This window comes from Myotis brandtii, unplaced genomic scaffold, assembly GCF_000412655.1.
Source record: "Myotis brandtii unplaced genomic scaffold, ASM41265v1 scaffold250, whole genome shotgun sequence".
In the NCBI taxonomy this organism is placed as follows: Eukaryota; Metazoa; Chordata; class Mammalia; order Chiroptera; family Vespertilionidae; genus Myotis; species Myotis brandtii.
In genome coordinates this window covers 7,364,749-7,388,455 of record NW_005359478.1, presented here as the reverse complement: position 1 = coordinate 7,388,455, position 23,707 = coordinate 7,364,749, and the positions used below count along the sequence as shown (strand labels likewise).

Here is a 23,707-nt window from a genome sequence, read left to right as displayed (position 1 = left end):
GCTCCAGGGCATGTCCAGCCCATCTTGCTCAGTCCCGATCTGCTGGACCCCAGCAGCAAGCTAACCTACCGGTTGGAGTGTCTGCCCCCTGGTGGTCAGTGCACATCACAGCGACTGGTTGAGCGGCCTTAGCATATCATTAGCATATTGTGCTTTAATTGGTTGTATGGTCGACTAGAGGACCAAATACTTAGCATATTAGGCTTTTATTATATAGGAGGATTATACTCTATTTTGCTCAGAGTGTGTGTCCCTTGGCAGGTCTGGAAGTTCAGATTAAGTCATCCAGCGTCACTGAATCTCCCCTGAGACTGATTCCGCCCGGACAGAAATATGACTTTCAAATGACCAGGACACCTGTGTGAACCATAAGGGGTGGGGATGGGGGTAGCACCTGCAGTGGGGGTGTTGGTGGGCTCAGGGCTCAGTGTGCTGTGGCCGTGTGCTGTTTGCTCTGTGTCAGACTTTCTCTCCTGAGGATCCACGCCATCTCCGGAAGCTGCGCTCTGACTAGCTTGCATCTGATTCCTTGCTGCCTAATGAACTGCCTCTGTAGCTCTGGCTGTGATGTCATTAGCATCACATTGCCTTGGGCACCAACTCGGGAGAGAGATTCTTACAGCAGCCCCAGAAACCTACAGGAATTGTACCAATTTACTTCATAACCACTCATTCACCTTGGTGGCCTGTCAGTTCCCACCAGCACAGCGGGCCAGCATGAGGATGGCTCAGTTACTTTTATCATCCTGAGTCCAGGTGGGTCAATATGTACCTGCCCAAGGCCCTGGGCACAGCCACGGTGAGATTTTGAACATCGGGAAGGCCAATATTCTCATACCACGATATTCTGTGGGGGAAATTCATCCACTGTGTGCCATAGGGTACAGATTTAGCCTCAAGCAAATGGCATTTATTTATAGCAAACTGTATTTTCAGAATGCTTTGCAGTTTGGGGGCTGTGAACTACATTTCAGGTTGGCTCTTCTTCCGCTCGTGAGAAACCTGAGTCCCTGGCTGGACCCCAGCGCCTCCCCTGTGAGCAGTGGGGTGGGTTCTGCAAACAGGTGAAAGGAAGCCACAACCACGCCCCGTATCCTCCATCAGAAGGCACCTAGGCTAATGGTAATCTTTTAAGACCTTAATTATAGCTTATTTCTTATGTCCAGAGACTGTACTTGTTGAAATAGAATATTTATTTTATTAAGAAACACTGTAGTGTCAAATTACTAGAGCAGTTCTACCCAGGATCGAGAAGGTGGAATGGGGGCAGAAGCACCCAAGGGCTGTAATTGGAGTGGACAATAGAACCATAAGGAAATGGGGTGGAGTCACCTCCCTACCACTCTCCATACACAGACCCCTCTCACACCCATGCCAGCATGAGGGGAGGTAAAGCAAGTGTCAAAGATCAGACTCTGCTGAAGCTTTTAGGAATTGAACGAGCTTCACTTGCCACAGATGTGATGGCTGTAAGTGCTCTCTTTGGGCAAAGGGAGATTTATCTGGCTTTCCACTGGACTCCATCATTTTAAGGAGTATTTCCCAATTGTATCTTTAACCGCGCATGGAAAATGCATTTCCTCCTTGAAAAATCTCTCACACACACATCTCTATTCTTTGCCGGAGTCTTTCGGGAGTTCACTGCTCATCACTTCTGTGTAAATCCAGCTCCTCTCTAGACAGCGCCATCCTGCCTGATGGGGGGACTGGCAGGGTGATTAGTCTTGGTCTCGGACGGGGTCCGCTCTTCTGGACTGGTGTATTTTCAGGAGAAGGCAAACTTGATTCTGAATTACAACAAGAGTTGGGTGGCTTCCCACCATATTCTTTTGCACCCTCCTTCCCTTGCCTCTCTTCTCCCTAGCCTTGCACCTGTCCAGGACTGAAGGGGGTGGGGAGAGGGAGTGCTGTATCTTGATTTTTAAAAATTTCATTGAATTTATTGGGATAACATTGCTTAATAAAATTATATAGGTTTCAGATTAGCATCTCAATTTTAATTTGGAAAGCCAGAAGACAGCAGCAAAGGGAGCAGCCCCTCAAATGTTCACAGCAATTAAAGCCTTAATGATAGATTGCTGGAGGGCTGGAGGCTGTCACTCAGCTCCAGATTGTGTGAGGTCGCAGTGCCCTCTAGTGGCATATAGTGACCCAGGTTCTATACAAGGATATGGATGTAGGAGGTGAGGGGCATTTCTGGGTATTTGGGGATTAAAGGTGAGAGAAAAGGTATTTCATGGCATCTTATTCTTCCCCTAAAGCAAATTATACTCTGCGTGAATAATATTGAGGGGGATTTTTATTTTCTCCTGTAGTTTTGTTTTCCCTTGATTATCTTGTGTCTCTCGCTGTTATTTTTCTCCTTAGGATAAGTTGGATGGAATTGTTTTACTCATTAATGTTGTATTAATTGTTAGAGAAAAATTTTGCCACTACAATTTTTTTTTAAGTAGCCATGTGTTACTTTTCCATAAGTTTATTTTCTGTGGTGCCTAAGTGGTCACAGAATGTATCACCATTTGTTTCCTCTCACAGAAGTCATTTTAGACTTGCTATCACCACCTAGTGGTCAGTTTGTAGAAACCTTTTCCCAGCCTCTGTGTTGAAGACCTTCTCAACCAGGAGGTCTGTGGGCTGATCTTGAATTGCAATGCATCTGATTCTAAGGGGCCTGAGGGCCAACCAGGAGACACTCCAACTCTCTGTTAAGGCTGGCAAGGCAAAACTTTAAAACTCTTATCTTGAAAAGAAGCACTGTATCTTTACTGTTCGTTTTTAAAATTTCACTCCCCAAATGAATGAAGGCCTATTTTTCTAGAAATAACATCAAGAATTCAAAAACTTATCCCACCCCCACTTACTCTTGCCAGGAGCTGGGTGAGGACTTTACAAACACTCCCAGCCATGAGTTGCAAAAGCCTGAATGTCAATCAAGATTTACATGTTGCTTGGAGTGACTTTGGAGCTAGCTGGTGTGGGCTCCTGGGTCTCCTACTTAATAACATCAGTCTTGGGTTTGGTGTGTGCAGGAATGTAGTTCTCTAGAAAATCCAGGAAGGGCTTGAGCTCATCTCTAGATCCCTTATTAAACCAGATGCAGATGTGAAATAAATTATATCCTACATTGATAGTCACTAAGTGAGCCCTTTGCCTTAGCATGCACGAGGAACCCACCTCCATGGAGCTGCGGGGTAGAAATGCCTCATCTGCATAATGGAGATGCTCATCTGCAAAACAGCAGTGCTGCAGTGCCTCGTATTACACAGCAAACAAGAGGGGGAGAGAGCACTTCCTGGATCCCACAAGAGAGAAGTCTGCTGTGAAGTCAATGAGTCGTATCTTGCAATCACCTTCTGGAACCACTTTGCAAAGCCTTCCAACCAGATCCCCCAAAGATCTGGCCCATCCAACATTGCATTCTCGTCGTGTGTGAGGACAGAATGGATGGTCTATCCGCCCATTGTTTCCAAAAGCCCAGTGACCTCCCTGCAACTGTTTCATGTTTGGGGCTACAAAGGGTCAGGGAACTCTTAAGGAACTAGGGCTTTTTGCCAGCAGACTCTACTTCCACCTCCCATAGAATTAATCTAGAAAATCACGAAGCCTTGGAAAAGAAATACCAAGCAGAGCTTTATTCCACAGGGGACAAAGTATTATTTTTTGGTAGCCATTTCCAATGTCACCAAAAATAAACCAAGAGCCCCCCAACTCCCTTTTACTTATCGATCAGTGTAGTATAGACCCATTTCTCGGGCTTTGGAGTGAAAATCTTTTTGAAAAAGTCAAACTTCCTTCCACATCTTCATTACATTAATAATGAAGCTGAGATGTCCTATGACAAAATTGGATTCAAATTTCAGATCTCACAATACAGTAGCTGTGAGCTTAAGGCTTTTGGCCTGAGTTATCTATAAAATGGGTGTAATGATAGAATTCCATGCAAAGAGCTGGTGTAAAGCTGGTTATGATCAGATATCACATTCCTGGTATATACAGGCTCAGTAAAGGTTACTGATGGTTATGGTTAAAACTATGATGATGATTATTCGCATGCACTTAGCCACCATAATGTGCTTTAAAATCATTCTGGCCTTTATTCATTAGCAATGCTAGAGGGAGTACTGTTCAGGCCTTCATTCTCTGGATGCAGAACTGTCACTGCTGTTCCTGCTTGCATTATCGATGGCAGTCATAGACCTGCACACAAACTGCAGAAGCATCCCCAAGAGGATCAGTGGGGCTGGTGCTGCTCAGCCAGGAAACAGCCTGCTCTCCCAGTGGGGGCATCTGGGAGGAGGGGTTCCCCAGATTGAGCCAGATGACAGAATCACATCTTACCCCTCTATGACATTACTGGACCTCTCAGGGATTGGACTCCGGTGCTCAGGGCCATGAGGCCATGCAGTTCTTGCTCCTCCCTCCCTCACTGTTCCTTTTCCTTCTGTTTGGCAGGCAACTCCCCATCTGACGAGTCAGAGGAGCGGGAAAGAGACCCCAAGGTGCTAACATTCCCAGAATACATCACCAGCCTGTCGGAGTCCGGCACCAAGCGCATGGCAGCTGGAGTCCGTATGGAGTGCCAGAGCAAGGGACGGTGCCCCTCGTCCTGCCCCTTGTGCCATGTGACATCCAGCCCTGACACCCCTGCCGAGCCGGTCCTGCTGGAGGTGACCCGAGCAGCCCCCATTTATGAACTGGTGCCCAATAACCAGACCCAGCGGGTAAGAGGCCTGAGACTCTTGGTTTAGGGAGGCAACAACAACAGAGGGCATTGCCGATGGCCCGAGGAAGTGACAGGTGCAGCTGAGCCCATGCTAGACTATGGATAGTGAGACTTTTTGTTTAGCTAATATAAGCACCTATTTTCTTATATTTGCATATTAGTTCAAGTCAGTGCATTCACAACTCCCATAGTAATGACTCAGGAGTCACAACTGAACATTCGGTAGGGCTTTGAGCAACAGGGGCTGGAAGGAACAAGGTAGATGGGGAAGCATAGCGGTTTGCAGTCACCAGAGTAATTGCTCAGAAAGCCCCGGGGGACAGTCGTTGGAGGAGTTCAGTTCTGCCTCCTGTTGGCTGCTGCAGTGAGAGTAGCAGGAGCACATTGGACACCTGAGTCTGAAGGGGGTGGTTTCTCACCCATCACTCTGACTCAAAATGCCATGTCCATGCAGAAGTTCCTGCTTTATATTATGGTGCAGGTCATGACATCTCCCAGCCACCTCTCCATCTCTGCTTCTCCCTTTCCAAAGATGCTCAGGGAAAAAGCATGGCTGCTGCAGTGAGAGTAGCAGGAGCACATTGGACACCTGAGCCTGAAGGGGGTGGTTTCTCACCCATCACTCTGACTCAAAATGCCATGTCCATGCAGAAGTTCCTGCTTTATATTATGGTGCAGGTCATGACATCTCCCAGCCACCTCTCCATCTCCTCTGCTTCTCCCTTTCCAAAGATGCTCAGGGAAAAAGCAGGGACCCAAAGGGATGAGTGGGGAAAATGTGACCGAGGCAGTGACTTAGCTCATTTCCTCTCTCTGTCCTCCTCAAGGTCATAAAGGACAGAGTGGGTCAGAACAGACACAAAAACAGCAACAACACGGACAAAAATAAAAACCTGAAAGCTTAGGGTGGGGACTTCTGAGACTATAGGCAAAGGTGACCTTGGGGACAAGCCCTAGTAGCGTCTCAGCAGTGAGCCTCTTACCTGCCTGAGAGGTGTGCCCATCCAGATGGGGTGATAATTGCTTTCTCCGTCCTCTTTTGAGGGACACCTGGTGTGTCACAGTTTCATAGGTGGTGTCTAAGCCAACAGGAGGGATTTTATGTGTGTGTTTCTCTCTCTTACTAGTGTCTGCCTCTGCCACAGATACTTCATTGAGTGTTTGAAAATAAGGTTTGTCACAGGAACAAAAAGATAAATTGTTCCTTCAGTTTACAAATTCCTCTTCCGTTTGATAGAAGTGACCATGGGAAGAGTAGTGGGAGGGAAGAGAACTCTGGCAAGGGGCTTGAGAGAATGAAAAAAGACCCAAAGGAGACCCAAAGCCCAGAGTGACAGTGGCTCTAATCCAATGCCCAGCCCTACCCTGCTTTGTCTTCTGGCAGGATGAAGAGGGCAAATAAGAATGCACAGAGAGGCATTTGAGAAAGAACTAAGTGCCTCTGGGCAGAGGGAAGAGTGGTAAAGGCAGGTCCCCCTGACTCTCTGGTAAAGAAGTCATTGTTGCTGGAACCCAGGTGTGAAATGATGGAATAGAAAGGAGATGGCAGGTGGAATAAGACTTGCTTCCAAGGTGTCAACCACAGGGACAATTGTGATGCTAATGCAAGATGAGCCCTAGAGGTCCTGGGAGGTCTGGGCTTCCCAGAACAATCTCCTGGGAAGAGGTGCTACTGACTGGAAGTTACTTAGGACCAAACAGAGCTTTGATGTCCCTTGATTATGGTAACTCAGCCCTGGATCCCCTCTTTGCCCTCTCTTGCAGCTCTTGCAGGAGGCCACCATGAGCTCTCTGTGGTGCTCCGGGACTGGAGATGTCATTGAGGACTGGTGTCGCTGCGACTCCACTGCGTTTGGGGCTGATGGGCTCCCCACGTGTGCACCTCTGCCACAGCCTGTGTATGAGTCCCTTTCTTTGCCTCCCTCTTGCATGCATGCCTCAGCATTATTCCTCAAATACTTATTAGAGAAGGTCTACTATTAGCAAAGCTATGGGCTAGATGCTGGGAAACAGAGAAAACCATGATGCTGCACCTGCCTTCAGGGAGCTTTTAATATTCTAGGGGAGGCATGTGCACAAACTGTAATTGTAGGAGGAGTGGTTTGATAATAGTTATAGGAGACATGTAAGTGAAGGCTTCCTGAAGGAGGTGAAACTTGAATTTCTCCTCGAAGGTGGAGAAAGTCAGACAGCATGGCCAGAAGGTAAGGGGAGGAAGTCAGGTCTATAATGAGGCCACTGGTGTGGGTCTGTGGAGCAGTTAGGTGCTGTTATCCTTCCTCTCCTTGTAATAGGTAAGGGAATGGGTTCGTAAAGACTGGAATTTCCCAAGTTGTAGAGCAGAGCCATGGCTAAGAGGCCATGATATTAGCCATCACAGTGTGGAGAGGATACAACTGAGAGATGACTTTGGGTGAAACCAGTGGGGCTTGGGGCTGACTGTGGGTGTGAGAAGGAAGGAGGAGTTGAGAATGGACTTAGGCTTATGACCTGGGTGCCTGGGAAGATGAATAGGCCACAAATGAGAAAAGAAGCATCAAAGAAGAAGCAAGTGTGAGGAAGAGGCTGGTTCCGTGGGGGCCTGCCTTGGAGTTACAGGGGGGAAGTTCTATAGCGGTGGCCAGTGGTCAGAGGGAAAGATAGTTTGGAACTGCATAAAAAAGTAACCACTAGATATAAGATCGAATCAAACACAAAGAAATGAAAGATGGAACATAGCTCTGAGAAAGAATGCTCCAGAATAAGTATCAACTGGGAAGAGCAGAGGGTCAGGGATGAACATGGGGGTTCTGCATTTGAGGGGTGAATAGAGTACAGAGTGCTGCAAAGGTGGCTGAGAATGAACATGTCCAGTCTCCTGTCCCCCACGGGAAGGCTGCACAGACTGGCTGAACAGCCTGTGAATCCTGACGGGCTAGGGCCCAAGGCAGGACCCCCTTCTAGTCTCTGCTATAGCATCTGCCATTGGAGTGGAGCATAGAATTATCTTGTCTAATATGGAGTGCTGGTTGGGCAAGCTGGAGGAGCATGACCCATGGGTTGGTTAGGCAATGAAAGCGGAGTGAGGATCAGGACCTACGGTACCTGCAGGGCTGAGTCGGCAGGAGCAAGATGGCAGAAGGAACCAGCAAGTATGAGGCTGGTCTTGGTGAACACTGCCCTCTGCCTGTTACATGGATGTGCAGGTGGGCATTAAAGGGCCAGGACTGAACAGGAAAAGAATCAGAGGGCAGCACAATAGTAGAGTGTCATTACAAGCCAATGTCTTCTCTTGTCCACAGGCCTTCCTTATGTAGTTTTAAATGTACCAGCCATTGGCTTCCTGCTCCTTATTGCTGTGACTTGGACTTTTAGAGTCAAAATATAATCAAGCTAATTATTAGTAGAAGTCCTTCCTTTTGGTAGAAAAGGAGCTACTAGAAGAGGATGGTGCTTCCAGACTGATTCACCAACTAAGAAATCTGCCTTTGACACGTTACACTGAATCCACCAAACAGTTATCAGGGACATAAGATCTAACCATTAGTGTCTTAGGGCTGGTTTCATTCGTAAACCTGCATTTACTAAATGTCATAGACAAAGATCAAATTGGGCTGAATTTTCAGCAACATCTATTAGGGACTTCACTTCTCTTGTTAATTCTAATCAGTAGCAGACCTAAGTTTCTTGAATTTTTGTTGGTAGTGGGAAATAGAAAAGCACTTTAGCTTTCCACACGTCTGTGTAAATCTCACACACTCCTGTTTCTCAGTAGAGGCCAGCCTTACTCCATGTTTTCACAGAATCTGAGTTCTCAGAAAGGCTTAGTTACTTGCTTAAGCCTCCTAATGCTTTTTCTTCAAAATAGCATTCTGCATATGACTCTAATTAATGAATTTGTCAATATCTGCACTGTTTTGGGTCTATTCCATCTTTAATGTCATATGCAAACTATGCACTTCTCATAGGAAGCCACTAGAGAACATGTGTTTCGCATTATTTTCCCACTAGCTGAATTCCTTGCTGTTGCTCCCACAGCCTCCTGTGATTTCTTTTTAAAGTTCTTATCACACATTGTTATCATCACATGCATAACTATGTTTGTCTATTGACCACCCCATAAAAATAGGGGCTGGAGCTGGTGTGCGCACCTCTGCATCTTTAGCACTCACCAGGTACATTCTTATAGGTAATGGGTAAATTAGTAAATCATTGCCGAATTGAAAATGAACATTGCTTCGGTGTGATACTCTCACAGTGCCTTGCCAAGTTGCTCCTTGAGACCAGTGATGGGCATCTATGAGCCGAGTAGAGGCTAGAGGACCAGGATTATGGGGGGTCATGAGATATGGGAACCAAGGATGGGGGTGAATGGCAGGGATACATGTGAGGGAGCAAGGCTGGAGTGAGAAAGAACTGGGGAAAAAGCCCAGAAGCCAGTGGTCTAGGAAGAAACAGGGAATTGGAAGCAATTGAGAAATCTGAGACCCACACATGGAGGCAGAACAAGAAAGGGAATTGAAACCACGTGGACCATTAGGAGATTCATACCAGTGAATGTCAATAATGGTTATTGAGTGTCTGCAACATACAAAGAGGTATGAGATGGAAAGGCAAAGAGTGGTCAAGATGGACAATTTACACAGAATGAGGAGACTATGAATTGGGAAAATCAAGAAAAGAATGGAATCAGAATCAGGATACCTATAAAAACCCAAGAACAGACAGTGAAAGGAGAACCTGAGTTTGCAGACAGAGGACATCAACCTGAGGACAACTTGACTGGTGGCCAGCTTTCTCTTGCCCAGCAAAGCTCCTCATGAGCATTACCTCCAAACTGAGCCTGTTCCAAGGCCCACAAGCTCAGAAGGCCTGGGGAAGAAAATACGTTAATTCCCACAGCAAGAGGCGAAGCTTGGGTCCCACCAGCAGGGCAGATCCTGACAGCGCTACAGAAACTGAGCTGACCACAGCCTTGATAATGCAGGCTCTCCTAGCCACCGCCTTCAGTGGGCCTGGGTCTAAGCATTATAGGCACATTCTCTTACTTTTTCAAGAGCAAATCCAGACATTATATGCTCAAGCTCTATCAAGGGCTACTCCAAAAGCCCTGTCCCTGACCGTTTGAGATACAGGCACTCATTCATCTTTGACTCACCTACTTATTTAATTACAAATATATGTTGAATTCCTAACGTGTAACTGGCACTTAGATGAATAAAATATAGATATCAAGGATCTTCCGAAACTTGACTCTCCAGTGAAGGAGACAGGCACTCAAAGAGATCGTTGTACTGGTTGGTTAAGAAAAAGGTCAGAAAGAAGAATTTATACTTGAGAAGGGGTCAGTGGTGGTATAAGAAGAGCCCGCAGGTCTCAGCTGTGTCTCTGTGTCACGTTTCCTCTTCTCTGCCCTCAGGCTGCGGCTGTCCACGGTGCACGAGCCCAGCAGCACCCTCGTGGTTCTGGAGTGGGAACACTCAGAGCCTCCCATCGGGGTACAGATTGTAGATTACCTCATCCGTCAAGAGAAGGTCACCGACAGGATGGACCACTCCAAAGTGGAGACTGGTGAGCATCTCCCACCACTTCCTGGACCCAGGGTGGGAAGCAGGAGAGAAAAACGCCTGCCTCCTGGCTCTGCACCAGGGTCCCAGGGCCCCAGGGCAATTCCAGAGAGGCCTGAGCAGCAGTCATCTTGTCCATTTAAGAGTGTTTGCCTGGTGAGCATCTGACAAAATCTTGTTTTGATTTTGTTTTACTTTTTGTTTATGGAAGAGGTGTCCATTTCGTTGCCTCTAGGCACACTCACAAAGAACTAATGATACAGCACACTAGTTATCCTCACCCATAATTAGAAAACAATTCTGTGCTAACCACTGCCGTGATTACAGAAGAAAAGATTTCTTTACTAATAAGGCAAAAGCACATGTGGACAGATTCGCTTACCCATGTCTTGTCCTAAAGCAAACTCTGGTTTTGCTAGGACCAGCTAGAAGAAGAAAGTCTTAGAGTAGTGGAATCACCTCATGAAAAAATGTTTCATGCCTCACTATTTCACTGTCCACATATAGGAAAGGTCAAGGTAAGTCATTCCTGAAACTTTCACATGAGTGTGGTCACCAACAGGATGGTAGCATCCACAGTCTAACTCAGGATAAATATCTTCTGGCAAAACTGTCACTGAGGCTTAGAGACAGTCAGTGACCTCAGGCACAGATTGCTGTCCACTGCTTCTTCCAGGCCCTTTCCCTGATGTGCACAGGCACCACGAAGGTCTGGCAATGACCACTGACCAGAACAGCTGTTCTCACCAAGGACATTGCATACAAACTCGCAATGTGGCATGTCCGTCTTGCCTTAGTTGCTTCTGAGCTAACTCTGGACAAATGGCTCTAAACCAGTTAGTTAAAGGTGAAATAGTTATAAAAAACTATTCCTTCTAGGTCTCCTTTCTCTACTTGGAATTTAAGAAGTCTGGGGTCCAAGCAATTTTAATGTTAAGCTGTCACTGAATTGATCCTGTGTCCTCATTGCTTGGCCTCGATTTCTCATGCCTTTTCCACCCCTTCCCCCGGGCAGAAACGGTGCTGAGCTTTGTGGATGACATCATCTCCGGAGCGAAGTCTCCTTGCGCCATGCCCTCTCAGGTGCCAGACAAGCAGCTCACCACCATCTCTCTCATCATCCGATGCCTGGAACCCGACACCATCTACATGTGAGTGACACCTACTGCCCTGCTGTTCCTTCCCCCACACATCCCGAGGCTCCTGGCTGGTTCCTTTTTGCTACTTGGGTTCCTTTGGAGACTTGGAAAAATGTTTTGAGTCTCTCAAGTCTTGTCCTGATCAGCATTACACAGAACCTTCTAGGCGCACAGTAGGGGGAGGATCAAGAAAGATAATATAGTCCCATCCTGCAAAGAGTTCACAACATAGAGAGGAAATGGAGAAACAACTAACCTTGACATCAGGCAGAATGGAAAAAATGCTGGATGGAAGAGCAAGGGATGTGTTGAAGAGAAAGGAAAGTGGTGGATTGTGACTTGCAGGGACATCTGAATTGGATTGGGTAGCATTTCAGTAGGTAGGGTCATGTTGGAAAGGGCATACCAGGTGGCAGGATCAGGTAGGGAAAGGCAAAGAGGCATGAAGGTGAGTAGTGAAGTCGTCCATGGGGCGGAGGAAGCAGAGGGTGAGTAATAGGGATAGAAGAGGGCAAAGCTGGGAAAATAGAGTGAAATGCTGTATATCAGAGGAGATTATTAATTTTTTGGAGGAAAGGAGCAGAATACCAAGAACTCTGCTTTAGAAAGCTAGCTCCAGTGGCATTGAAATAGTTTACTGAGGTTAGAGGTGGTCCACATTTTTCTTCAAAGCACACACAGTGAACTCCATTATTGCGGCACCTGCAACAGCCCTGTTTTCCCTGAGCGCTCCTCCCATTCCTCCCTGTGCTCTGGGAACAACTGAAAGCTATTTGTGAAGCAGACACACAAAAGATACCGAGAGAGGAGAGAGATCATGATGCAATCCAAGTCCTGGTAGGAAAATTTGAGAGCTAAGGCAGAAACCATTGTGATGTAGTTCTGGGACCTTCTGACCCCATCAGGATGAAAAACATTTAACAGTTTACAGATGAGGGCACGAGAATAGCGTCGAGGTTTCCAGAATAAATCATTTCCATTTCTGCAGTCAGGGAGTTCAAAGATGAAAAGCACTAGAAATGTGAGTGGCATTGATTGCATGATGAACTTGGATGCCCAGGCTGAATATTTCCAATATAAGAAAAGGAAATGTAACCAGGGGGCCATGCTGATGAAAGGAAAATATGTGAGTTTTTACTGGAGGAGTTGGGAAATAGAGAGAAACACAAATGCTAATCCTAGGACGAAGGACAGCCAGCCTACTTATGATCGGGCAGTTGTGGCCCTTTATGAGAGGGACAGACAAAAGGAACAAAGTAGCTGCTGTAAAATTCCTGAAACTTAATGAAACTGGAATTACCATTTATAATAAGGGCTCCATAATCCCTGTCCCTAAGTCACAACTGTTAATTAGGAATTTCAAAGTTCCTATGAGCATGAGGCTGGCATTGTCTGTGGGGAATGCCAACCCTCACCCACCCGGGACCCTCCTCAGGTTGGCCTGATGTGGCTAAGTTTCCTCCTCAAAGAACTGAGGTTGATGCCTCCTCCCACTCTGACATCCCTGGTGAACTTCCAATTTGCCCTCTGGCTTGTAAAATGGCAAACTTTCTGTGACCTTGAAGAAGTTAAAGACCAAGCATGGGGCTGAGGAAAAGATAGACAGTGTGCACTAGGACCTAGTGGAAGGTGGCACTGCAGATCACAGGACAAGGGCCTGGCCTGGGAGACATTCCTCTGCACTAGGGTGGAGGGAGGCTGAGCTTCAGCCCCCAGTGCAGAAGGAAAGGAGCCCTGGGTAAAGTGTTGAGGACACATGAGCCCCAAGCCTGGATCGTTTCTAACCTTCTAACCACCGAGTGTAAGTGAGGCTCTTAAAGTTTCTGCAACAAAGCTTTCTCATCTATAAAATGGAGGAAGGCAGCCTTCATTCATGGAGTGCTTGCCATGTGAGGGCGCCTCTGGGAATCCTTCTGACCCTGTGAGATTACGGTGATTGTTCTCATTTTATAGCTGAGGAAACAGACTCAGCAACACTGAGTAACTTCCCTAGAATCACACAGCTGGTAGTCTGGGGTGTGGCCGGTGGTGAAGAATGGAATCAGAGTTCTCATCTCTTCACACACTGCATTTCATGCCCCGAAATCTAGTAGCATGATCTTAGCGCCTCACCTTGAGGCACAGAGCTGGCTCCTCACCTGGGTGCACAGAGGTAGAACTGCATTTCAGAGACCTGGCTGACCTTGTCATCTGATGCATTTTATTTAATGCACTTCAAAATCATTATTCTGAGTAGGGTCCACAGCACAAACCCAGTTAAGAATCCATGGTTGGAAAGTACCTTAAAGGGTGTCTGGTCCAACATCTTCATTTTAGAGACAAGGAAACGGGCCAGAGGGGGGTGACTCCGTGGCCTGCTAGCCCAGGCCCTTCGCCACAGCATGTGCTCACAGGAGAACCACTGCCTCTGGGGCCTGTGATAGCAGACAGGTCATTCAGAAGGGAGCCGATCCGGAGTGATCCGCAGAAACCACCCCCTCCCACGCCCCCCCAGCCTGGAAGGGAGCCTGTGAGAGCAACAGATCTTTCAGACCCCAGCCCTGGAGCCACAGCCAGGCTGTGCTGGTTCACAGCCTGCACGTGAGGATGGAGGGCACTGGGACCCCTGAGGAATGGCTCTGAGGTCAAGCGTCCCCTCTGCTCAGAAGGTTTGGGACTCGTGTATTTGTCAATATTTCCTCAATAGCTGTTTTAAGAAAATCAGCCGTGGGAAGCATTTCCTTCCCTAATGCCTTCCTTTGCTATTAAAAATAGTGCCTAGGACCCTACATTTTATACTAATTGCCCCTTTAGAGTAATTTGGGAATTAAGTTAAGCACAGGCATTTTTATCCCAACTCAGTATTCTCTCAGTTTAGCTGGAATTTAAAGCAAGATGGGACACAATGCCAGGCTGCCGAGCAGTGGGCCTGCTGGGGGTGGGTGAGAGGAACTCTGTCCCGGGCATATGGCAGAGGCTGTGGAGTGGACGGAGCCACCTGTTTGGATGAGACAGGGAGCTGAGCACCTGGTTCTGGTCTCAGGCCTGCAGAGCCCACTGCTGTGGTCTTGGCCACGTGTCCTGCACGACGAGGATGCCCAGTGAGATGGAGGCTGCCTGTGTGCCGTGCCCGTGGCTCCCGAATGAGGACTTGGGGAGGGCGGAGGAGGCAATCCACACACTGGTACACTGACTTTCTCTGGGCTCCTCTGAGGGAGGAAGTGGTGGATGGATGCAGGGTTGTCTTTTCTCTGCGGAGACGACAATCCCACCACTTTCTCAGCCCAGCAGACCTTACCTGGGCACTCGGCCTGGGCATCTTGTCCCTCCTTCTAGCTCTGCCAAAAGGAAAGAAAATTCAGAATTGCCAAGACTGCAGCCTCCCATGAGGACACGAAAAGAAAGTGACAAGAGAGGCAGCATTAATGACTTTTATTCTCATTGGGTTGGGGACAGAAGCCCTGGGCAACAACACCAGAAGTTACTGTCAAGGTCACATTCACATTCCTTTCTGCGTCCCAGAACCTCCGCTTCATCACCTGTGGGGGAGGGGGTTATCCACTCAGCCTTCAATAGCCAGGTCTTCCTCCCCCTCCTGGGGGGGCTCTCCGGAGGGGTGGGGGCTCCTTCTCATTGTCACAGCCCTCTGTGGCTCGTTTCCACTCGGGACGTGAGGCAGCACCCCTGTGGTCAGAGGAGCTGTGTGCAGGAAGTAGAGCCCAGCCACCAGTACATCAGGGCCCCTCCATCCTGGTGGTTTCACTTCCGACTTTAAAGAGGAAAACTGCCCTCATTCCTGTGTGTCCCAAGTGTCAACTGAGCACAAGACAGGATCAGTGAGCTGTGCAGGGTCGTTGGGCTCCAGGTCCCACACGAGGTCTCCCTGTTTTATTATCATCCCCATTTCACAGAAGAGGAAAACCAGCTCAGAGGAGTTAAACTAACATCACATGGTGGGGAGCAGGGGTCTCAGACCCCGGTTCTGACTGCCCCATAGACACAGACTCCTGCCTCAGCTCAGTAGTTGTCAGAAAGTAACTGGCATGAGAATCGCCTGGGCCCCATCCCTGGAGTCTCCATCCAGTAGGTCTGGGTGGGGCATGACGCTGCTGCTACAGGTCTGGGGTCCCCACTTTGATAACCAGTGCTCTATGCTATGATGCTTCCCATCAGATAATATACCCAAGACCGCAAACCCCAACCCAAGACCCACCAGAAAGCAGTGAGAGGCTTGGGACCACACACCTTGTGACCTGGGTGGTGGCAGTAAGTGCATCATGGAGTCGAAGAGCATCTGGAGGCAACTCTCCCCCATCCCCCCGGCCTCCAATCCAGGCAGAGCTTGGCCGTTCTCTGATAACAACACCCTCTCCTCCCTGCCAGGTTCACCCTGTGGGGTGTGGACAACACAGGACGACGCTCCAGGCCCAGTGACGTGATCGTGAAGACTCCCTGCCCTGTGGTGGATGATGTCAAAGCCCAAGGTAAGCGATGAAGGATGCCCAGGGACTGCCCCTCGCCACCAGGAGGAGGGAGTCTGTGGGAACAACCTAGAGCTCAAGGGGGAAAGAGGAGAATCCAAGGCCCAGCAGAGGGGCCTCTCTCTCCCAGGAATCCTCTCCCTCGCCTCTGGCGGAAATCCTCGTAGTACCCCATCATCCCACAGAGTGACTCCTGGAGCCAGGGATGCTGGTGCAGGCTCTGGGCACACCTGCGGACTCACCGGGTGCTCAGTACCTGCTGGGGTCCCCATGACCTCTGCCCTCAGCATGGAATCTGGCACTTACTCTCTCCATATTTTGTGTACATCAGCAAATGTGAAAAGCCCTATTGATCAGTCTTGGAGTGGAGCTGAGATAAAGTGTTCTTCCATCCCCCTCCATGGATGGACTGGCAGGGATCCAGCAGCTTCCTACACCCTCGCAACACAGCCCCCTGCTCCCTAGTGCCCTCCCTCTGTTGCCTCTGCCTCCTTCCTTCCACACCTTTATCCTCCCTCCCACTTGCCTGGGGTCATACTACCTAAACAGTATTAATCTATGAGCTTTTGCCTCAGGCTCTCTGTTTTTAGGAAACATGGGCAAAGACAACGAATATTATAACTAAAATTAATCTGGGAGGTATTCTATTCAAAGGCTTTCATTTTATAGAAGAAAAACCTGAAACCTGATGGGGCAAAGGTAAAGTGATTGACTCAATCTACTTTCTCCCGGTGCTGGGCTCAGTATTCATCAATATCACACACACATGTTTGCAGGTGTATATGCCTATACACATGCATGTGTGCCTGAATATATACTCGCTTATATATGTATGTATATAAAGTATTTGTCTTGTCGCCCTTCTCAGAAATAGCAGACAAAATCTACAATCTCTTCAATGGCTACACCAGCGGGAAGGAACAGCAGACGGCCTACAACACCCTCCTGGACCTGGGCTCCCCCACCCTTCACCGAGTCCTTTACCACTACAACCAGCACTACGAGAGTTTTGGAGAGTTCACCTGGAGGTGTGAGGATGAATTGGGACCCAGGTAATCAGTCAACTTCAGTGCCTCTTTTTTCCCATTTTTTAATTAAAGTTATTGGTGTGACATTAGTTAATAGGATCATATAGATTTCGTGTAGATTTCTACGTTACAAGGTCTGTGTATTGCACTGTGTGCCCACCCCCAAAGTCAAATCTTCTCCCATATGTTAGGGCCCCCACTACTCCCTTCCCTCTGGTAACCACCACACTGCTATTTGTGTTAACGAGTTTCAGTTTTATATCCGACATATGAGTAAAATCATATGTTCTTTAGCTTTGACTTATTTCACTTAGCATAATATTCATAAGATCCATCCATGTTGCTGCAAATGGCCTTCCTTCATCCTTTCTTATGGCTGAGTAGTATTCCATTGTGTATATGTACTACATCATCTTTATACAGTCTTGGCCACCATGAATGCTGCTGCAATGAACTTAGGGATGCCTATATCTTTGTGAGTACATCTGCAATGAACTTAGGGATGCCTATATCTTTGTGAGTATGTTTTCAAGTTTTTTGTGTATATTCCCAGGAGAGGGATTGCTGGGTCGTATGGTACCTCTATTCTTAATTTTTTAAGGAATCCCCAGACTGCTTTCCATAGTGGTTGTAGCAGTCTACATTCCCACTAGCAGTGAATGAGGATTACCCTTTCTCCATAACCTCTCCAACACTTGTTATTGCTTGTCTTGTTCATAGTAGTCACTCTAACAGGTGTGAGGTGGTATCCCATTGTAGTGTTGATTTGCACTTCCCCAGTTGCTAGTGAGGTTGAACATCTATTGGCTGTTCATATGTCTTCTTGGGAGAAGTATTTTCAGGTCTTCTGCCCACTTTTTGATTGGGTTTTTGTTTGATATTGAGTTCTTTATATATTTTGGAAATTAAATCTTTGTCAGAGCTATTGTTTGCAAATATCATCTCCCATCTGGTTGGCTGCCTCTTTGTGTTGTCGTCAGTGTCTTTTGCTGTGCAGAAGCTTTTTATTTTTATATAGTCATATTCTTTTATTTTTACCTTTACTTCCCTTGCCTTTGGGGTCAAGTTCATAAAATTTTCTCTATAACCAAGGTTCATAAGTTTACCTATATTTGTTCATAAAATTTTCTCTATAACCAAGGTTCATAAGTTTAGTACCTATATTTTCTTCTATGTAACTTACTAGAGGCCCAGTGCACGAATTCATGCACCAGTGGGGTCCCTCGGCCTGGCCTGTGGGATCAGGCTGAAACTGGCTCTCCGACGTCCCCCAAGGGGTCCTGGATTGGTAGAGGGTGCAGGCCAGGCCGAGGGACCCCACCAGTGCACAATTGGGGCCTGGGAGGAACCACAGGAGGGCTCCAGGGTGTGTCTGGCCTGTCTCGCTCATTCCCAATCAGCCGGACTCCAGCAGCAAGCTAACCTACTGGTCGGCGGGTCTTCCCTCTGGTGGTCAGTACATGTCATAGTGAGTGGTTGAATGGTCTTAGCATATCATTAAGCATATTACACTTTGATTGGTTGAATGGCCGACCAGACACTTAGCATATTAGGCTTTTATATAGGTCTTTAATCCATTTTGAATTAATTTTTGTACATGGGGACAAACTTAATCCAGTTTAATTTGTTTGCATGTGACTTTTCAGTTTTCCCAGCACCATTTATTGAAGAGACTATCTGTACTCCATTGTATGTGTCTGGCTCCTTTGTCAAAAATTACTTGTCCATATACATGCAGTTTTATAGCTGTTCTTTTCCATTGATCTGTGTGTCTATTTCTCTGCCAATCCCATGCTATTTTGATTATCGTAGCTCTGAAGTATAATTTGAAGTCAGGTAGCATGATGTCTTCTTATTGGGTTTATATATATACAGTTCCTGATTAGGGAACATAAATGTCACAATTTGAACAGCACGAACATTTCCTTTATCATCTTGATTTCCAAGGGCATTTGGATGGCCAGTTTCTCTCTTGTAACTCAAGAGTCAGAAGAAAAATTGTTTAATGAAGTGAGCAGGGGAAGAAATACGGGTCTCACCGTGTAGTAAGACCTACTGCTGACTATACGCTCTCTTCCCAAAACTTCCCTCCCAGGAGACCCTTTAACTAGTTTTTCAAGGCTCAGTAAGATTTGAAAATAATGTGTAGTTTCATTGGCTTGTGGAAAATAAAGTTTTAACTCATTAGTGTCATGGATCTCAGGGAGAACCACAGGAAAGAAAAAGTTCTATTTTTCTTGGCTTGAGGTACATCAACCCACTTTGGAGTCATTTGTGGGAATGATTAAAAAGGGGTCTGTTGGATACCTACTTCCTGTGAGCAAGCAGAAAGAATTCCTTTACTTCAATCCAATTCATGGAAGCTTTCAGGTGGAGCCAAGGGTTGAAATACTTTGGTAACAACACTGATTGCATTGCTAGTAAGAAAGAAGACCACAGGCTCTGAGATAGTCAAGGGCAGACCCACATTAATTACTATTTTTTTTTAAAAGTGAGCAATGAAAGTAGCTGCAAAGATTCAGGGGGTAAGTAAATCCATTTGTTGCAAAGGATGGCTATGGTATATTTATCTATTTCTTAAAGATAATAGAGATGCTGCTCCTCCCTCTTCCTTCACTCCCCTTTCCTCCAACTCAGGACATGCAGCAAGGTAGATTAAGAGGATGGGCCGCCGAAGTCCCTATTGATGATGATTTTTGGAAAGCTTGCTTGGCCAAACTGCAGAGAAAGCCCATCTGCATTAGATGGTATTTTGTCAGCAGGTGGGGGGTCAGATTTCCTCTGACCCACCATTGAAGTTGGAGCAAATGTGACTGCCCTTCCCGTGACCTCTCACTGTCTTAGATCCTTGACTGTGCAGCTGGGGCTCAAAATCTTTCCTCTTGTGTCCTCTCCGCCCCTCTCTCAGTGTGCCCTCCTAGGAATGTGGTGAGCTCACCCCTCGTGATGCTCATGGCCAGGAATGAAATGAATGCAATTACTGTTCTTTGAAAGCTCGTTCTAAATGGCGTGCAGAATCTTCGTTTTCTGGAAGGAATTGTTGACTAAATAATGCAATTACTGTTCTTTGAAAGCTCGTTCTAAATGGCATGCGGAAGCTTCTGGAAGGAATTGTTGACTAAATGGGAAGGGATGATTTATCACCTGAGACGTTAGCCTAGTGGTTGATAAGGACTACAAGAGTTTGCGTTGAGCTTCCCAGAACAGCATTGTCCAGCTTGTTCAAATCGACCCTTTCTCATGGTCTCTGGTCACTCAGTCTCTGGAGAACACAGTGAGTGAAGGATTCCTGCTCCTTCACACATCCTGAGTGTTTAGAGTCGACGCCAGCGAGCTATCAGGTAGCTCCCATCTCTGATACACACCAGTGAGATAGCGGGTGGGAGGGCCATTTCCCCAAGCTACACGCACAGGCGATCATACTCTATCCTTGGCCCAGAGGCATCACTCGTTTCCAGTGTGGGAAGGCCTCGCCCTGCCCTGCTTCTTTCTCTTCCAGGGATCTGCAAACAGCTCAGGTGCCTCTCTCATCACCTCCTCTGCCCACCTTGATTGAGGCTCAATGGCAATGACCTCCTTCCTCTCTGAGGGAGATGGCAGAAGGGAGCATGAACTCCCCGCAGGTTAATTAGGTGGTGTGTGCCCCTGAAAGTCCGCACATTCCACAAGAATGACCCTGTGCCAGCGTGCGCGAAGGCCTTATTGACCTCGTCCGTACCACAATCAATTACCTCCATAACACATAGCTAATTCCATTTGCTATCCCCGCAAGATCGCCGTTTCAGCTGCTTCTACTCAGTGCAGAAATAGCATTGAAAAGAGAACTATTCAGACAAATACCTTATTTGCCATCTAATGATAAATTACTGACTTTAAAGAAAACTGATTTGATATGTCTTTCAAAACTGACAGCTCTATGATTTTAAAAGGGCAGACATTCCCACCAAATATATTAGCAATTTCCTCACTGCATTTTGTGTCCCTGTCTGCCCCACTTTGCACAGCCATGCTATTACTGGTATTTCATTCATTCGCTTGACAAATATCTATGGAGAGCCCCTGTTCTAAGTGCCAAGGATAGAGCAGTAAGCAAACCAGGCCAGGCTCTGTCCCTCGGAGTGTACAGCATCACACTGCTTGCCTTCCTGTCGTCCCCTCTTTCTAACCTCCATGCTTGTCCCCTAGGAAAGCTGGCCTCATCCTTTCCCAGCTTGGGGACCTCAGCAGCTGGTGCAACGGACTCCTGCAAGAACCCAAGATAAGCTTGCGGCGTGGCTCCCTCCGGTATCTGGGCTGCCGCTACAGCGAGATCAAGCCCTATGGACTTGACTGGTCAGCGCTGAGCCAGGACCTCAGGAAGACGTGTGAGGAGCAGACCCTTAGCGTCCCCTACAACGATTACGGGGACAGCAAAGACGTCTAGCACCACGAAGCCAGAGAGAAGCAGGAGAGAGGAGGACATCTGGGTAGGTTTGTGGGTTTTTAGTATTTTTTAATGGAACATTAAAACCTCCACAGGTGACATCTAACCCAGGGAGAAACCGACCCTTGCTGCCTGCAGGATTTCTTCACTATGTTCTCCATCTGCATGACCAGGACACAACCTGCCAGCCAGCGGCCTCATACAGCACCATTTCAAGTTTAGGGGATTTCTTTGGGGCTTGTTTTGCAATTGATTTGTTGATTTTTCCCCCATGGGGTTCATCCAGGAAGAGCCAGTACCACCATCAGTGTTTAGTGAACCGAAGTAATTACCCATCACAAAAAACTTCTGCCCCCCCACCTCGTCCGTACCACAATCATTACGTTGCTGCTAGTAGCTTTGCAAATCATTTCTCTTGACACACATAGGAAAGAGGCATCTTCTTCCCCCACCTGGTTGCCAGGAAGGCACCCGAGTGTTGGCACGGGCAACAGTGGGGGCCTATCCTTTCAGAAGGCACTTTGCAGGTGGACCAGTGACGGCCTCAGCTGTCCCCACACACTCAGCTACCCTGCCCTTGACCAGGGTCCTCGTTTGGAAACATGAGAGAAAGGTCATGGAGAAGATGTAAGGCCACAGAGCGGTGCTGATCTCTTCTAAACAGTAATAACAACGGACCACATTCACTGAGTGAGTACTAGGCGCCAGACGCTGCTCTCGGTACTTTACATGTCACCAAATTCTCACAACAGGCCCCCTCCCCCCCAGTGTTATTCTGAGCTCCTTTTCAGTGATGAGGAAACTGAGGCAAAGAGAGGGTACGCACCTTGTCCCAAATACCGCCTCTGGTCTGTCTGGATGGCAGTGAGTTCAGGCCGGCCCGCTCCAGAGCAAGGCGCTCACCCCGCCAGCCTTGTGCTCAGTGTCGGGGAGGGAGCTGTAACATCCAGGGGTTCCGGCCCAGAGAGCCTCCCCTTCCCCACTCCTTGAGGTGTAGATGCGCCCACCATGGGCAGGAGGGGGAGCCCAATGCACCCTTAACTCTGTAGCTAGAACACCTTTGGGACCACGGGGTCCCCACCCATGCTGGGAGTGAAGACTGGGCTACGGCTTCGAGCTCAGGTCACTCTCACCCACCCCCCCTCCACAAGATCCACAGGTTCATCGCACACGATGGACTGTCCCTGCCTCAGAGACCCCCATCCCAGAGCAAAGGCCTGCAGGAAACTCGGCCATCCAATGCAGGGCTCAGCTAAGACGCCTCAGGGGAAAGTTTCTCACCAGGAGGAAGATGCCTGGGCAGTGGGTCACCAACCAATGGGGTGGCGAGGGAAGGCCACCTTCGCAGCTGCCACTGTGTTCTGTCCTTTATTCAAGTTTGAGCAGAAAACCAGGTCCACGCAGCAGCGGGAGGCTCCAAGGCTGTCCCTAGCGGTGGGCAAGGTAAGGGCAGGGAGTGACACCCAGCTTGTTTATTAATCTTTGCTCTTCCTGTCTGGGACCCATCCTTCTTTTCCCTTCCTTCCCCAGGATTCTCTTCCTCCTTGTGTCCCCCTCGCTGCACCAGGCATGTGCACACACATATACACCCACCCACACTACACTTACACACATACATCCCCCCCGCCCCCATAGCTGGGTCCCATCTACTTTCACGTTAAAAGTAAGGGCTTGAGTGGAGGGTTTGTGCCCTAGAGAGACACGTCGATTACATCCTGATGACATTCCCCAAAGCGTGTCTGGAGGAACTCACCTGCCTAGAGAGGGTGATGGTACCGGGCCAGTATTCAGCCTCTAGTTTCCAATCTGCCAAACAAGTCTTAAGGGAGTTGGTCCTGCCCACCAACACTCACCCAGCCTGGTGTCCCCACGAATGGACATCATGAGAGCTGAAACCTTTCTGAGTGTGCAGTCATTTCCTACGGAGTTTGGTCTGTTCATTATTTTTCGTTAACCACATTTCTTGATATTCAAATGTTCTATTAAAAAAATGAGTGTGAAAACCCCCACTTCACTACTGTAGAAGGAAGAAAGAATATGATTGACCCACTTCAGGTATAGCAGTATTGTTTAAAAGAGAATTATTGTACGATTACTAAAAATGGAACTAAATAATAAAGCTGTTAGTAAGTGTCCATTTGTGTGGGTGTTACCTTGTGTCTTTAAATAATTGGTGTCTGGTTCGACCAACTGGGGAATCATTCGTTTTAAATGTTAGGTTCCAAATACATAGGTCTTATCACCTGTCATCTGAACTAGAAAAAAAAAAAAGATTTTAACAGCAAATTATTGCTACCTAGTGATGATTCTCACTTTTTCTCTGCCACCTTCTCCAAATAAGCTATTACACCCACGACACACTGGTGGGTAAGATGAGCTTGTTCTCCA

General features: G+C 47.6%; 1 protein-coding gene across 1 annotated transcript in view; it reads left to right on the top strand.

Moving 5' to 3' along the window:
* Positions 1 to 23,454, top strand: part of ASTN1 (astrotactin 1) — a 285,260-nt gene extending 261,806 nt beyond the window's left edge. The window contains exons 17-23 of the mRNA XM_014540914.1: positions 4,453 to 4,721; positions 6,488 to 6,621; positions 10,122 to 10,273; positions 11,285 to 11,420; positions 15,771 to 15,871; positions 16,737 to 16,920; positions 21,082 to 23,454. Of these exons, the coding sequence (XP_014396400.1) occupies positions 4,453 to 4,721; positions 6,488 to 6,621; positions 10,122 to 10,273; positions 11,285 to 11,420; positions 15,771 to 15,871; positions 16,737 to 16,920; positions 21,082 to 21,319 (1,214 nt within the window). The 3' untranslated portion in view covers positions 21,320 to 23,454. The remainder of the gene's footprint in view (positions 1 to 4,452; positions 4,722 to 6,487; positions 6,622 to 10,121; positions 10,274 to 11,284; positions 11,421 to 15,770; positions 15,872 to 16,736; positions 16,921 to 21,081) is intronic.
* The last annotated feature ends 253 nt before the right edge of the window (positions 23,455 to 23,707 follow it).